The sequence below is a fragment of the Arachis ipaensis genome, chromosome B7, assembly GCF_059453495.1.
Source record: "Arachis ipaensis isolate K30076 ecotype BB chromosome B7, ASM5945349v1, whole genome shotgun sequence".
NCBI classification, from domain to species: Eukaryota; Viridiplantae; Streptophyta; class Magnoliopsida; order Fabales; family Fabaceae; genus Arachis; species Arachis ipaensis.
In genome coordinates, this window is record NC_142442.1 from 127,865,321 (window position 1) to 127,881,513 (window position 16,193).

Consider the following 16,193-nt stretch of genomic DNA (forward strand, 5'->3'; position numbering starts at 1 on the left):
GTCAGAGAGTTAATTTTTTAGTAAAAAAATAAAATAAAAAATCAATTAATGTTAAATCAAATGTAAGACCTATAAAGAAAAAATGTTGATCATCTTACATTTTTCATAAATAAATTTCTCACATCATTTTTGTTACGAGAAAAAAAATCAACTAACAAAAAAGTTAAATAAAAAATCCAAAATTTACCTTGGTTGGTTTTATTATTCCTCATCTTTATCAGAAATTAAATTCAAACGGCACTTTTTCACAAATATTAGGTGTTCAATATTTGTTTTATATTTATCTTTGTATTTGACTTAATACTAACTAATTTTTTTTTTTAACTAAAATGGCTGACTCTAGTATTTTTTTTTCTATATATAAATATAATTTATTGTGAATAATAATATCGACTAACACTATTTAATTTTGCGGGAGTGGATTCTCTTAATTTTTTTCTTTAATTATTTGATAAAATATGATCTTTTATCATTTAATATTTTCTATCACATGTTATTTTTGTTCTCACTTAAAGAATATAAGATGAGAGACCACGCTTTATCAAAAAATTAAAAAAAATTGAAAAAATCCATTTTTTAATTGTTTTTCAAGTGAAATTTGACGCATCTATAATGTCGTCTAACTTTAAGATTTTGTTGCTAAAGTCTTCAATAATATCCTAAGAGTGTATATAATCATGTTTAAAAAAAATTCATGCACTTTAAAATAATTTTACACAAATATTTAATTATATATAAATTTATTATTTAATAAAAGGGCATGCATATTGCCACATCTATGTTGACAATAACACAATTGAATGTATGTAAATCAGTTCATCTGAATTAAAAAAAAAAAAAAGGTTTGTCTAAATGGCCAAAGATTGTTACTATTGCTGCTTACAAATCACATATATGCATGTTTACAAAGATTCAGCGTAACTGGGAAATAATTAATTTGCAAGCTAGATGACAATGAATAATTTGCAAGCTAGATGACAATGAATAATTTGCAAGCTAATGACAATGGAGATATGATGTACAAGTGCAACTATGGTTTTCCTATATACTACACATCCAATCCCAAACTAATGCATGAAATATACAAAAACAAGTTATAACGATTATTTATTTATGCACACATGCATGATAAGACTATATGATATACACTTATGCCTTTGTAACTACTAGTTTGGCGTGGGGGAGGAATGGCCCGCTCCGGGACTGTGGCCTGGATCGGTGGGTCGGAAATCATCGGTCCAATTTCCGACCCCATCGGCTGGCGGTGAATTCTGTGAGGTGTAACGGCGCCACACGACAGTTTTTTCCGCCGCTATAGCCATCTTGTCTATATTGTCCTCGTCTTCATAGGCGGTTGGCACTTTTACATTATTATTGTTTTCCGTTTTGAGTGGCCTTCCTAGAACTGAAAAGGTACCATTCAAAATCACCAAGGCTAGAAGGATAGAACTGACAATGAACACAAGTTTGGAATTGGCCATTGGATTGTATATATTTTAGTAAATAAAGCTAAGGGATTTGAATAATGTGGTTGAGATGTATATGTATGTATGAAATGATTATTGTTTGTTGTTGCAAAATCTTGTATTTGCATAAGGGGTATATATAGTCTCGTGGGAAGGGAGGCACAACTCAAAAATATCTAATTTTTAAAATGAAATGTGGGAGAACTATTAATGGTGATTGGTGAAGGTAAACCCTCTCATGATTATGCTCCCTCAAGATTCTCTTTTTTAGTGCAACTGTGAGAAGTATCTTCCAGCATCCAGGGGAAACTTTTCAACTATTGGTATTATTTTCCATGCAACTATTTTTTATGTTATATTAGTGTCTAAATTCATTGTTGTAGTGCAAAACAGACGGCATACTCTCCAACTCTTCTGTACTCAATGCTCCTAACCCACTAATACTAAGTAGTCTACACACTACACTACAGGGCCTATAATGATAAGACATTTCTGGTACGAACCCAAACTTGTGTTTGGCGGCTCCAGTACAGTGTTAGATTCCATTCCAAAACATAAAATAATTAATGGAAGTAACTATGTCAATTCATCTATCACATTTCATCCTTCACGTGTTACTTTGGTATATACCAACTTTCAATTTAATTCAACTCCATTAAACAATGTTGGATCATTATTGTGGTCATCTTTCAACATATCATATTATAGAACCAAGAACCAACAGAAGCCTGCTTAGTGGGATTGCTTGCTTTCATATCCACATTTATTACAATAAAATCAGCTAAACTCATTAATAATTGAGTACTAACCCATTAGTTTTGTAATAGCCACAATTATTTTTACTACTTTGGTGGTCCGGACGGATCCAAGAAAATTATAAAAGACAGAAAACAAAAGTATGCAAAATAGAGAAATCGAAATTTTGCGTGAAATTACAAAAAAATAAATTAAGTATATAAAATATAAAATTATAATATGATTTAAATTGTAAAATTGTTAAACTTAGAATAAATTTTATAAAATTAGTTGACTCATCTAACATTATAATATCAAAATATTTAAGAGTTAAATCGAAATTCTAACTACTTATTATTTATATGTATAAGGGTTAAATATGATTTTGGTTCCTAAGGTAAGAGTTGAAAATTTTTTTTGTTCCCAACCTTTTTTTGCTTATAAAATCATCCCTAAAGTTTAATTTAATTTTAAAATCGTCCTTTTTACCAAAATTTTAATTTTTATTATCAAATTACTCCTAATTAAAAAATATAAAATAAAAAAAATGGGTTAAAGGGAAAGAGGGAAGGGGGAAGGGAATCATGCTGAGGGAAGGGGGATTTCAGGGAAGAAGAGGAGGAAGGGAAGGTGGGGAAGGGAATTTGCCGCTGCTACTCCTCACTGCCGTCGCTGCTTCTCGCTGTTCGGTCCTCGCTGCTGGATCTCGCCGCCAGATCTCGCCACTGTTCCTCTTTCTCGCTCGACATTGACGCCAGCAGCTCTGCGAAGGTGGACGTCGCGTGCCGCTCGCCGTTTCTGCTTCTCCTCCTCACTCGTCGCCGCTCCTCGCCAGTCGCCACCACTCCTCGTCCTCCTCGCCGGTCACTCGCCGCTATGCTTTGCGTCTTTGTCGCTGTCCTTCCTAGGGTTCCAATTCTTTTTTTTTTTTCTGTTAATTATATTGTTGAATTTTTTTATTTGTGGATTTGTTGATGCTTCTAGTTGCTTCTGTTTCTGTTTCTTTTGTTGTTATTGTTCTCCTAATTCCATTATCTATTGTTGTTGTTATTCTTTTGTTGTTGTTTTTCTTCTTCTGGTTGCTTTTTTTTAATGTTTATTACATTGTTTCATTGTTGTTACTTCTACTTCTGCTTCTAGTTAATTTTGGGGAGGAATGGGAAGGGTTTTTGGTCCGAAAAATGATTTTAAAATCAAGTTAAATTTTAGGGACGAATTCAAATACAAAAAACGGTTGGAAATGAAAAAAATTTTCAGCCCCTACCTTAGAGACTAAAATCATACTTAACCCTATGTATAACATTAAAAGTAAAATCATGAGTTTTGTAAATAATCAAAATGATTTTTAACTAATAAAACTAGTTAATTTTAATTTTTAACTTTTTTTTCTACAATAAAAATTCAAACTGATATATTACGTTATAACTTAGTTTTTATTATATATGATAACTCATAACTCCGTTTTAATTGTCTTAATTATAAGTTTATAAATTTTTAATACGAGAGACGCCAAAAAAGTTTAGAGAGAGAATTTTACTTTAATCTCATAATTTTTTTATTTGTTAAATTTAGGTTACACAATACAGAGGATTATTATGGTAAATAAAGTGTCACCTCACCATCACTATTAATTACTAGAAAAGTTATTATGATGACAAAAAGATAGAAATAACTAATAAAACGAATTTAATATTGGTGTATACACATATATAATTTATTAAAGAATTAGAATATACATCTATTTTATTGTGTAAAAATTTATGTGTATTTTTGTTCATTCTTATATATATTGGAATTTTAAAATAATAGTAAGAAATTTTTTCCGACAACTAACTGTTAATTGTTTCATAAGCTTTGATTGTTAAATCAATAGTCATAAGAGAGTATAATTAATAGTTGGAGTTTTGGGCACCTAATACTGATAGGGCCTTAAGTGTTTTGTTTTTGCAATGAGTGAATATTTAATCCGATTTCTAATAATTATTTCTAAGAGGCAATGAGATTTTTAATAAAAAAAATATTTTTTTTGATTTTTGATTTTTATTTTTATGGGACTAATTAGTCTCTATACTAAAAAAAATATTGAATTTTTTTTGCACAAAAAATTAATCAATCTCACAAAAATAAATATCAAAAGTTAGAAAGAATTTCTTTTTGTTAAAAATCTCGTTATCCTTTGAAATAATTGTCAGGCACCCTTCTCCAATTAAAGCAAAATCTTTAAATGCATTTTAATTAAGTTTGGATAATAATTTATATGATATATTAAGCTACTATACTGTAAATACTATCTAATATAATTTTGATTGAAATATAAATATTAATTACAATATAAAAATTCAATTCAATAACTTAGTTAAAATTATATTTTTGATAAATAACTGAAAAAATGTTTCAAAGAACAAATGAAAACAACATCAAATTTGAGAACTTTAGTAGTAAAATTCTTATAGTTAATTTAATTTAATTATTTTTAAAATTAATATTATTTAAGATATAATAAATCGTATAAAATTAAAAACTATTTATTTAAGTCAATAAATAAATTTTAAATATAATTATTGTAGGTTTAAAATTTGATGATTTGAATTATATCTATTTAATTAGATTAAAGATTTTAAAATTTTAAAATTATATTTAAATAATTTAAGATTCAATATTTATTTTATTTGAATTTGCAAAATTAAGTAACATTATAAGTTTATAACATTTAAATTTAAAGTTTATAATTTTAAAAGATTTTAGTAATGTGACAACATTTGATATTTGATTATAATTTTATTTTTTTAAATATTAATAAATATTATTAAAGTATAAAAAATAAACTTCCCAATTAAATCAATCAATATCTAATCTTCTTCCACAATACTCAGAAGTCAGAACCGTTTTCGCGATCGGAGAATCTGATTGGCACACAATCCAATCCCACGTTATTGTGTCGTGACTCGTGAGATAAATCATAAATGTCACCACCTATACCGTGTTTAACAATACTTAGTTACTTCCCACACAATAATAAATTATGGTTATTGGTTATTACAAAGGTGAGACACATGGCATATTAAGGAAATAAGGAGGAATGGAGGGAACACAAAGAAAACTTCGCACGGCACGTGTATAAAAGTCTAAGTTGTTCCATTAGAAAAATACTTGGAGCCGTCCATTTTTAATATTTTTTATTATTATTTAATCAGTATAAATATTAAGTGATTTTTAATAAATAAATTTTATTAATTATATGTGTAACTTTTAAAAAATATGAGCATAAATTATATTGATTTATATGTATAAATTTTTGATAAATAAAAGTATGAATTATATACTTCTTTATATATAAAATATTTATAAACATGGGCATAAATTATTAATGATTAAATGTTGGCTAAAAATAATAATATTTATTAGCCATATAATATTATTCTTAAATATATAGGATTATGTTTGGATTTGATAACAAGATAAGACAAAATACTAAAAATAAGATACAAATAATTAACAGACACAAAAATTAGTATTCTTATATTTTATTTGGTGATAAATTAGAATAAATTATAAAAATAAAATTTTTTTTTATTTTTTATTTAAAAAATTTAGGAAAAAAATAACTATAAAAAATTAATAAAAATAATAAAAAAATAAAAAATAACTTATATCTCTTATTAGTATTTTTGTGTTCTTTTTATCAGAATAAACATAAAATATACTAATTTAAAATTTTTAAACACAATATTTTTATTTATATTTTATTTATCAAATTCAATTTTATATCTTTATATTTTTATTTCAATATTTCGTATTTATAAACAAATGCAATTTAATAGATAATAGATGACCAGAATCAAGTTCAAGATATGAGGGATAAATTTGACCAATACATCATTTATTCTCTATACATATAGAATTTGAAGAGGGAGTTACTAATTATTTAAAGATTTAATTAAATTGCAGGTCATATTGTAAAAATATAATAATTAATTTTTTTAATATTTTTAATATATTTAATATATTAAAAATATAAAAAATTTAATTTTATAATAATTTTTATAAAATATTTTTTTATAATATACTTAACGTAGGTACTTAAAATACAAGTTAGTAAATCCATTATTTATTTTTGGTAACAGCAAAAATCCATTATATAATAACGCATATATTGCCCTGACCCCTTGACCGATAATATTTAATGCATTTATATAATATTCAGATTATATTATATATATATACTAAAATTAATTATTAAAATTAATTATAAATATAAAATATATATTAAAAATAAATTAAACAATACAAATATTTATATATAGTTATATAATAATTAATTTTAATACATAAATAATATTTTTGATAATATTCATTATCCAACCCTTATACTCTAAAAGAGATTGCTTTTGGTTCGGTTGATACTTGTTTTTAAGAAATAGATAAAAATTTACGTATAATTATATTTATGTAAAATTAAAAATTAAAAATTATTAAATAATAATTTAATTATTTCATAATTTTAAATATCAGTTTTATATAAACAAATTACATGTGATTCAATCAATAAAAGTCGTATTATTAGTTTCATTAAAGGTTTTAGGTTCAAATAATGAATACGAGAATAACTAATATTTAGAGTAAAAAACTTAATTAATTTTTTAATACAAATTGAAAAATAAATGCAAGTTTGTGGACATATAATGTTATATAAGTTAAATAATAATAATAATAATAATAATAATTGTAGTTTTTTTTCGAAGATATTAAGATATTTTATTCTATTAGTGATAGAAATAAAATAAGAGGTGTCTAAGTCTAGGACAAGTACAGAGAATTGAAATGAGTGTTTTCTGGTCTATCACTAAAGTGATAAAAATAATAAAGGACTGAGGAAAAAAAAAAAGAGAAAGTAACAGAAACTTAGGGTTGAGAGGGGATTCTTTATTTTAAATTTGGATCCTCTAAATTTTAGATTTTCATTTTAGAGAATAAAGTAAGATCTTTTATCATTGAATGTTTTTTCTCTTATGTATTTTCTTGGTCCCACCTATAAAATAAATGGTGATAGATCATACTTTACTCTCTAAAGTTAAATTCAAAATTTAGAGGATTCAAATTCCTTTATTTCTGTTCCTTTTGGGGATTTCTCATCGCAACTGTAAGGACCTCCGCTGGTGCTCGTCTCTGTTGCTTGAAGACCAGTAAATTTCTCTCTTTCCAGATTTCAACACACAAGTACTTGGCTAATTCCATCTTTTCTCTCACGTCTGTTTGCTGGGTGAGGGTTGTCTTCAGCTTCTGCCACCACTGATGGAAGTGTTCCGGAGAATTTAACGGTAAGTGAGGATCCAGTAAATTTTCTCTCCATATTGCTTCTGATTCTCTACAGTTAATAAGGCAGTGGGTCACTGATTCTTGTTCTTGCTGGCATTGGGGGCAAAACGGAGTTATTACAGAAATTCGCTGGTGGAGAAGTTGCTGAACCGGGAGGCTATCGTGTAGCTCTTTCCAGAGATGAATCTTCACTCAGTAGGGGAGGTGCATCTTCCAAAGTTAGTTCCAGAGGGTCTTCTCTTTCAATAAACTTGGGCAGAGGTCTATTGTATTGTGATAGAAGAGGTAAGCAATATTGTACCCGGATGAAATCACATACTTGCTTGCATTGTGATAAATTCATTGCATTTCATCTTCATTTTCTCCAAGTTTGAGTAACAAAATACAGTCTCTGATGTTTGTAGGGAAGAGATTTTCGATTAAATTGTGGTTCCACTGTCTATCTGTAGTTATTAGGTCTTTGACCCAAAAAATATTCTGATTCTAAGTTTGATTGTATTATGTTGCAGGGATAGTGAAAGGGTATGGCGAGGGGAGCGATGGGTCTCTGAATATTCTGATGTTGCTACCACTTTCTACCTTCCACATTAGGCCTTTTTCCATTACTCTGCGGCCCTGTAGAATGCTTCTCCAGCCCTACAAAAGTAAGTTGCCTATCTCAGCACTCATAATGTCATTATATCTATAGTATTTTTCTTTTAACATCCTAGCTAGGAATGAATTAGGCTGGGTAGCTAATCTCCAACATTGCTTGCCAAGGAGAGCTAGGTTTGGAGCTCGCAAGTCCTTAAGCCCAAGGCCCTTTTATTTTTTTTGTCTAGTCATTGTATCACAACTAACCCAAGCCATCTGTCATTTTGCACCTTTCTGACTCCACCAATATTGTGTGAAAATATTGTGAATGTCAGAAAGTAGAGAATTGGGTAATCTGAAGCAAGATAGGGTATAAATCGAGACTGCCTCCCCAACTGCTTTAAGTAGGACATGTTTTCCTCCATTAGATATTAGGTGCTTCTACTATCCTCTGATTTTCTATTGCACTCTTTCTTTGATCTAGCTGAATGTCTCCCTTTTTTATTTATTGACCATGATGGAAGCTCCAAATATTTGTCTTGTGCTCCTATATGTTGGATATGTAGTGTGTCATCTAGCTGAATTCTGATTAGGTTAAGCGTATTATTGCTAAAAAAGACCGCTGACTTGTTTAGATTCACCTTTTGATCACTGCAATGTGCATACTCTTCCAGCACCATGAGAATGCTCTCACAACATTCCTCAATAGCCTTAGTAAATAGGATAGCATCGTCTGAAAATAAGAGGTGGCTAACAGTAGCGCACCTCTTATTAATCTGGACCCCCTGAATTGAATGGTTTTGCTCCGCCTTGTGTAGCAGGAAAGAGAGTCCTTCCGCATAAAATAGAAAAAGACAGAGGGTCTCCTTAACGGATATCTCTGGTTGGTTTGAAGAAATCATAGGGTTGACCTTCCACAACAATGGAGTAAGAAACCGTGGTGACTAATTCTTGAATCCATCCGATCAATTTTTCATCAAATCCTATTATTTCCATATACCACAAGAATTGTCATTCTACCCGATCATATGCCTTGCTCATATCCAGTTTAATTGCTATTTCATTTTGCAGCCCTGCCTTCTTTTTTTTCAAGTAATGCATATATTCATGAGCAATTAGGATATTATTTGAAATTAGGCGCCCCTTTATAAAGGCACTCTGCTTAGGACTTATAATTTTATTCATACAATTCTGTGATCTATGCACTAATACTGTTGCAATAATTTTATAAAAAACTGTAGATAAACTAATAGGCCTAACCTAAGTCATGTTACTAGCATTAAGGACGTTAGGGATGAGGCAGATATGTGTATGGTTGAAACTTTTTAGGGTTTGACTCCCAAAAAAGAAGCTTCTTACTATTCGGAACACGTTACCACCAACCACATCTCAATAAAATTGATAGAACTTAGCAGTCATACCATCCTCTCCCGAAGCACTTTGGGGATGAATACTGAAGGTTGCTCATTTGTCTTCCTCGATAGAAACTGATCTTTGAAGACTCTGATGCACCACTATTTCGTGGTACGTTTTAGGCTGAATTGAGTGGATTTTATCCATTATTCTCACACTTATTCATAAAATTCGCATGTTTTACATTTTCCTTCCTAATTCTGTGCTATGATTGAAATCATGCTTCTTTGGCCTTAGATTTGATAATTTTAATCCTCTCTTATTACCATTCGATGCCGTGATATATTTGTTAAGTGTTTTCAGAGTTTATAGGGCAGGAATGGCTTAGAAGATGAAAAAGAAGCATGCAAAAGTGGAAGGAATACAAAAAATCAAGTATTTCAGAATCTGGTAGCGACGCGCATGCATGGGCGACGCGTACGCGTGACTAGTGCAACAGACATATGATGCGCACGCATGGCTAACGCCTACGCGTGGCCAGTGAAGATTCCAGCGATGCGTACACGTGGCTGACGCGTACGCGTGACAGAGCATCACGTGCTGCATTAAACAGAAAACGCTAGGGGCGATTTCTGGGCTGCTTTTGACCCAGTTTCAGGCCCGAAAATACTGATTAGAGGCTGCAGAGTGGAGCTGGAAGGGGGAATCAATCATTCATACTTTCATTCACATTAGTTAGGTTGAGATGTAGGTTTTTAGAGAGGGAGGCTCTCTCCTCTCTCTAGGTTTTAGGGTTTTTAGGTTTAGCTTTTCTCAAATTCAGATTTCTACCTTGCTTTTATTTAGTTTTCTTTTACTTTTATTTGTTCTAATACTTTGGTTTATCTACTCCTCTTGTTGATTTCCTCATGTTGCTAATTTAGTTTATGAATTCTTCTTGTTTTTTTTATTCATATTAATGCAATTTATGTTTCCATATTTATGATTGCTTCCTTTAATTTGTTGTTATTGTTTTCTCTTGCAATTCTTAGTTGTAGATTTTGCTATGCCTTGTTAATATTCTATGTTTTTATTTTATGCCTTCCAAGTGTTTGATAAAATGCTTGGTTGGATTTTAAATTAGATTTTTATGTTCTTATCTTGAATTGAGTAATTTGGAGACTCTTGAGTTGTCAAGGTCTCTTGTTGATTGGTGATTGAAAGTTGCTAGTTGGCTTAAGCTTCACTAAATCTAGTCTTTGATTAGGACTAGTGAAGTTAAGTTGATTTTGCTCACTTGACTTTTCTCCAATTGTTAGAGGTTAACTAAGTGATAGCAAAAAGCAATTACCATCACAAGTGACTATGACAATGGGGATAGGAATTCTAATTATCAATCCTTGCTAGGACTTTTCTTAATTGTTAGTTTACTTCCTTGTTGTTTACATTTCTTGTCTCTTATTCCAAAACCCCAAACATACTTTTCTATAACCAATAATAAACTACACTTTCTTGCAATTCCTTGAGAGATGACCCGAGGTTTAAATACTTCGATTAATTTTATTGGGTTTGTATTTGTGACAAACAATTTAAACATTCATTGAGGTTTAATTGTCGGTTTAGAACTATACTTACAATGCGATAATTTTTGTGAAAATCTTTACCGACATTTTTCCTCCGTCAAGCTTTTGGCGCCGTTGCCGGGAAATTACAAACGTGTGCCTTATTATTGGTTATTGTATATATTTACCTTTTTCTTGTTTGTTAATTTTGTTAGTTTTAGGACTTTATTGCTTATTTTTTATTAGTTTTTATTTTTACTTGCTACTATGAATTCTCATCCCTTTGGCTACGAGAGTAGTTACAACTATATTGTAAGGAATGAAAGCTACAATGAGGATATGCATCAAGGATGGAACCATCAAAGGTGGGAGGAGCCTCGAGCATATGATCAACCTTTTTGGCAACAACCTCCACCAACGTACTATGAGCAAGAGCCATTCCAAGATGCACATCAATCCAATAGCTATGGTGGACCCCCTTGTAATTACCAACAAGCCCCACCATATGCCTATGAACCCCCTCCTCAACATAGACTTAAACCACCATACTCACAAGCCTCATCCTACCAAACACTTCCATTTGACCCTAATCCATATCTCCCATACCAACCATCTTATGAGCCAAATGAACCATACATAGAACCACTCACATTCCAACACAATTACTCCCAAGCACCACCACCTCAATATATACCACCTCCAATGTATGCGAGCTTTCAACCACAATATGATCCTAATTATGTTAGCCAAGCGGAACAAGAGCCACAGGATCATTTTAAGAAAGCAATGGATCGACTTCAAGCAACCATCCATCAAATGGAGTGAGAGGAAAGCCGAAAAGTACACGAAGCTCTCATGGATAACAAATCTCAACTTGAGAACAAGGGACTGGAGTGTGTTGTGCAACAAGTGGAAGAGATGGAGAGTGTTGAACCACCACATCCTTATCATGATGAACCACCCTCCTATCATGAACCCTTCCTCCCAAGCAATGAACCCTCATATCCACTCCAATCTACAATGGATGACACCCTTGGTGTTCTTCTTCAAGGGCAAAGAGAGATGCAGCGGACGACACTAGAGTTCATAGCTACCTTGACCGAGGGGCCTTAATACCACCACTGACTTTCTCAATTTGATTAGTGATGGCATTAAAATCCCCTAAAATCAGAAATTTTTTGCCCAACTACTGGATTAGTGTTGAAATATCTTCAAACTGACTAGACCAAACCTGATCATTACAACTTAAATGTAAACCAATTAAGCTCCAATTTTCTTCTTGGGGCATCTCCTTAATAGAAGAAGCAAAATAGTAATATGAGTGCTTCAAGATTTCCACTTCAATCCCTTCCTTCCAAGCAATGGCAAGACCTCCTGCAGTACCAGAAGGATCCACCAAAAAGCCGTCTATAAAATCACAAGTTCTCAACTTACTTTCCACCATTCAAGATTGGTTTTTAGTCTCACTTATGAAACCAATCTCGGCGGAGTGGGATTGGTTAATCCCTTTAAGGTTATGGATTGTCAGGGGGTCTCCCAAACCCCAACAATTCCATGTAAGAATCTTCATGGCTCCTTAGATTTCATTTCAAGGCTGGCACTCTCCACCATCATACACTCTTCTATATTATCTCCAACACATACTCTCTTCTTAGGCTCCATATTCTCCTTGTCTTTGTTTTTTCTCTTACCACCACTAGTCATCTTGTTTTTACCACTTTCTTTTCTAGCCAATTGTTTGATTTTTAGCATTTTTCTATTCTCCTTTTGTACTTGACCCAGCCTGTTTTCTGGTTCGTGGTTGAAGTGATGTCTTCCAAAGCTATGTGGGGCCCGTTCCTCTTATTCCTTCACTGTCTTCTCTGTTAGTCTCCCATGAAGTCACATTTAACTCCTTAATTGGATCAGCAATTCCTGTCTCATCTTTTTCTTTCATACTTACACTGGCTAGTCCATCAACAAGCTAACTTGAAAAGGGATTTCTTTTTGGCTGGGAATCTGGGTCCATTGTCTTTCAGCTGTTTTCCGGTTCCATCTCTTCTTTAATCTCCATCCTTTTTTTCTATTTGATCTGCTCTTAACCATTTTTCCACCTTATTTTCCTTCATCGCATTAGCCTCTGAATCCTCTAGTAACTTTGCACACGTTCTTGGTCTATGACCTAAATGGGCACAATATGTGCAAAATGAGCCAATTCTCTCATATCTTAGACCAATTTCAATTAGTCTTTGATCTGGTCCTCTGATTTTCAAGTTGTCATTCACCTCCTTATCTCCATTTAGTATGATTTTTGCTTTTAAGATTCGTGAGTCCCTGCCCCTCATCTCAAAGACTCATACCTTTATTACTTTTTCTAGTCTATCCCCAATCTTGTTACATGCCTCTAGAGTCTTGTAAGTTTCAGGTGGTCTCCAAAATTGAGTCCATATTAGAAAATATTCAATTTCAGATTCAACCTCTATTTATCTACGAACGTGTAGGATATGGTCCTTAAACAACCAGAGGGATCCTTTATCTATTCGTCTGACATCCAATTCCTCTTTAAAGAAAAATTGAAATTGATTATTACCTTTTTCTGCCACTCTAAATCTTGTTGGTTTGTTCCAAATTGCTCTCAGGGCATTCTCCATAGTTCCAATTGAAATGGTCTCTTAGCAAAGATTTTGCCCAACAAACTTTTCAAATAGGCTTTGACTCCTTTGATGACATCTTCCTCTCCCAAAGTCATGATCTCATCTCATCTCCTTCATTGTATCTCTAATTTGGATTAGGGTCTTGGTTGATTGACGTCATTGGTTACTGGTTTGATTGTAGTTCTTTAGCCTGTATTTATTTGATGTTTCTCATAAATTAAGATATAGATACAAAGTGAGAGACATAAAGACATAGACATATACACAAAAATATGATAAAAAATCATGTTTGGTAGTTATGATGGACAATATTGACATGAATTTGTATCAAAGAATATGAAATTAGATAGAGATTAGAGAAAATAGAATAGAAATACCTAGAATTAGCGCCAAGAGAAAAATTGAGTTTCCAATTACATCGTGCATATCCTCATTATTACATTATATTACTATTTATAATATAATCTTCTAATTGGACTAGGTCCAATACTAATCCTAACATTACCTTCCCCTTCAAAACAACCTTGCATTCAAGGCTGTGGACAAAAAAATCCTAATTAAAATTATAAATATGAATTACAACTAATTCTAAAATAATATTTTCTATGCTACTACTCAAAATAAAAATTGTACCACTAAGATTCCATTGTTTAAAACAAATAAGTCTTTTATATATATATATATAATAATTTTTGTAACACTTGACCTCCTTGTAAACTTGAGTTGGACTTAGTATTGCAAGTAAAAGCCCAACCCAGTAAAGGCCACCTCAAATTTAGGGATCTTTTCTTCCATTCCACCATAATCCAGAAATAGAGAGCCAAATCTCATGTTTCCTCTTTTTCTCTCGACTCTGTGCAGTGCTGCTGCTGGAAGAGCCGTCGTCGGTGAGCCAGGATCCACCGTTCGACTCCAGTGGCTCCTTCTCCATCTTCCCTCAGTTCCATTCTCTGTTACTTTCTTTGTCTTCCATCGAAGCTACTGCTCACCACTGCACTAGAGCACCACACGCGTCTCGCTTACGCTCGGCGAAAGCGCCGACCTCGGCGCTGCTCCTAGCTTTGTCGTTGTTGCGACATAGCCTCAGATCATGGCCTTTCACATGAATCATTCCACCAACCGCCATCGGACGCTGAAGCACCAGGGAAAAGTGACTAGTGGTTGGGGTTTCTTCCTCGCGATCCCAATCGAGCACTGCCGCCAGGAGCTTCGGTGGGCATGCCACAAGAGGAGAAATGCAACGGAGAGGGCCAGGACGAGGCATCGCACCGCAAGATGCCAACACGATTCTCCCTACCTGTGATTCTCCCTTCCACGTCGCGAGGACTCCGATCTCGGTATTGTTGCCGCTACTCCAATCCATGCCGCTCTGTAACGCCCTACCACACAGAGATTTATGCTTAAGTCGTAAATCAAAGGTGGCGAGGTATTACGATACCTAGAAATAAAAATACGTACATATATTTGAAAGATAATTTAACTAGGAGCCTGTGAAAAGAGGATAACAAAAATGAGAATCGCATCGCACTCAAAAACGTTAACGGTAGAATGGCGTCAATAACAGAAAACCAAAGAGTTAGGTAAAATATACATAGGATTCCAACAAGTACTAGTCTTGACCTACGAAGTAAAGGTCGACTAGAATATATATATATATATATATATATCCCAAAAGATAATCAAAACATAATCCTGTTTCTCTAAAAATCAACCTCTAAGAGGGATATATATAAGTACACACATAAAAGTGGAGAAATACATATAAACTAGGTACAAAATATAAACTCCCAAAAGCAGTCTTCGCTTTTCAGAGAGAAACCAGCATGCTCAGTGAGGTAGGTCACGTCTTGTATCTGAAAAATAGAAAATCTCCAAAATGGGTGAGAACAAAAAGGTTCCCAGCAGGGTAACAGTTCTAAATAGGGACGATGTAAAACTATACGAACCCACTAGGCAATCCTAAACTCCAACAAACAAGATCTAAGCCTAGGGTCACACTAATCTAAAAACAGGGTAATTAAGCTAAACACTCCACTATATCAGTAATCCATAACCTCAGTTCTCCAACAGTTATCTCAGCCTTTCTCTTTTCAATATCACAGTCCAACAACATACAGTTTAGTAATTATTTCAGCAATAGCAAACACAAGTAATAGGGTGCAAACATAATCAAAAGCAATTACATCATATATAGCAATTAGCAGTTAAATAGATATATTCACTTAGGCAAATCAAACACAAGATGCACACTTAAGCAATTGCACATAGATGCAGATGATGCATGCCTATCCTATTGACAATGAGCTCACATGTCGGTTAAATTGCTATAACCCGATACATTCGATAGCTAACCTGGACATTATCTCTCTTCTGTGCAACCCCAATGGGCATATAATCGGGGAATTAGTACCCTACCACCTTCTCTTTGAGGCAGATATCAGGGGGCATAAATCGGGGATGAATGCCCTACCACCTTCCCCTAGTGAGGTCATGCCATACATATCGGGAGATTAATATCCTACCACCTTACAGACAGAGAGAACCACGAACAGGCGGGATTAACCATCGTCCTTGCT

The 16,193-nt window shown here is 32.7% G+C and overlaps 1 protein-coding gene across 1 annotated transcript; it reads right to left on the reverse strand.

Moving 5' to 3' along the window:
* Positions 1-1,165: 1,165 nt before the first annotated feature.
* On the reverse strand, positions 1,166-1,536 carry LOC148554078 (uncharacterized). Its single transcript, XM_088495152.1, has one exon. The coding sequence runs from the start codon at positions 1,479-1,481 to the stop codon at positions 1,167-1,169; it is 315 nt and encodes a 104-aa protein (XP_088351278.1). The 5' UTR covers positions 1,482-1,536; the 3' UTR covers position 1,166.
* Between the last annotated feature and the right edge of the window lie 14,657 nt (positions 1,537-16,193).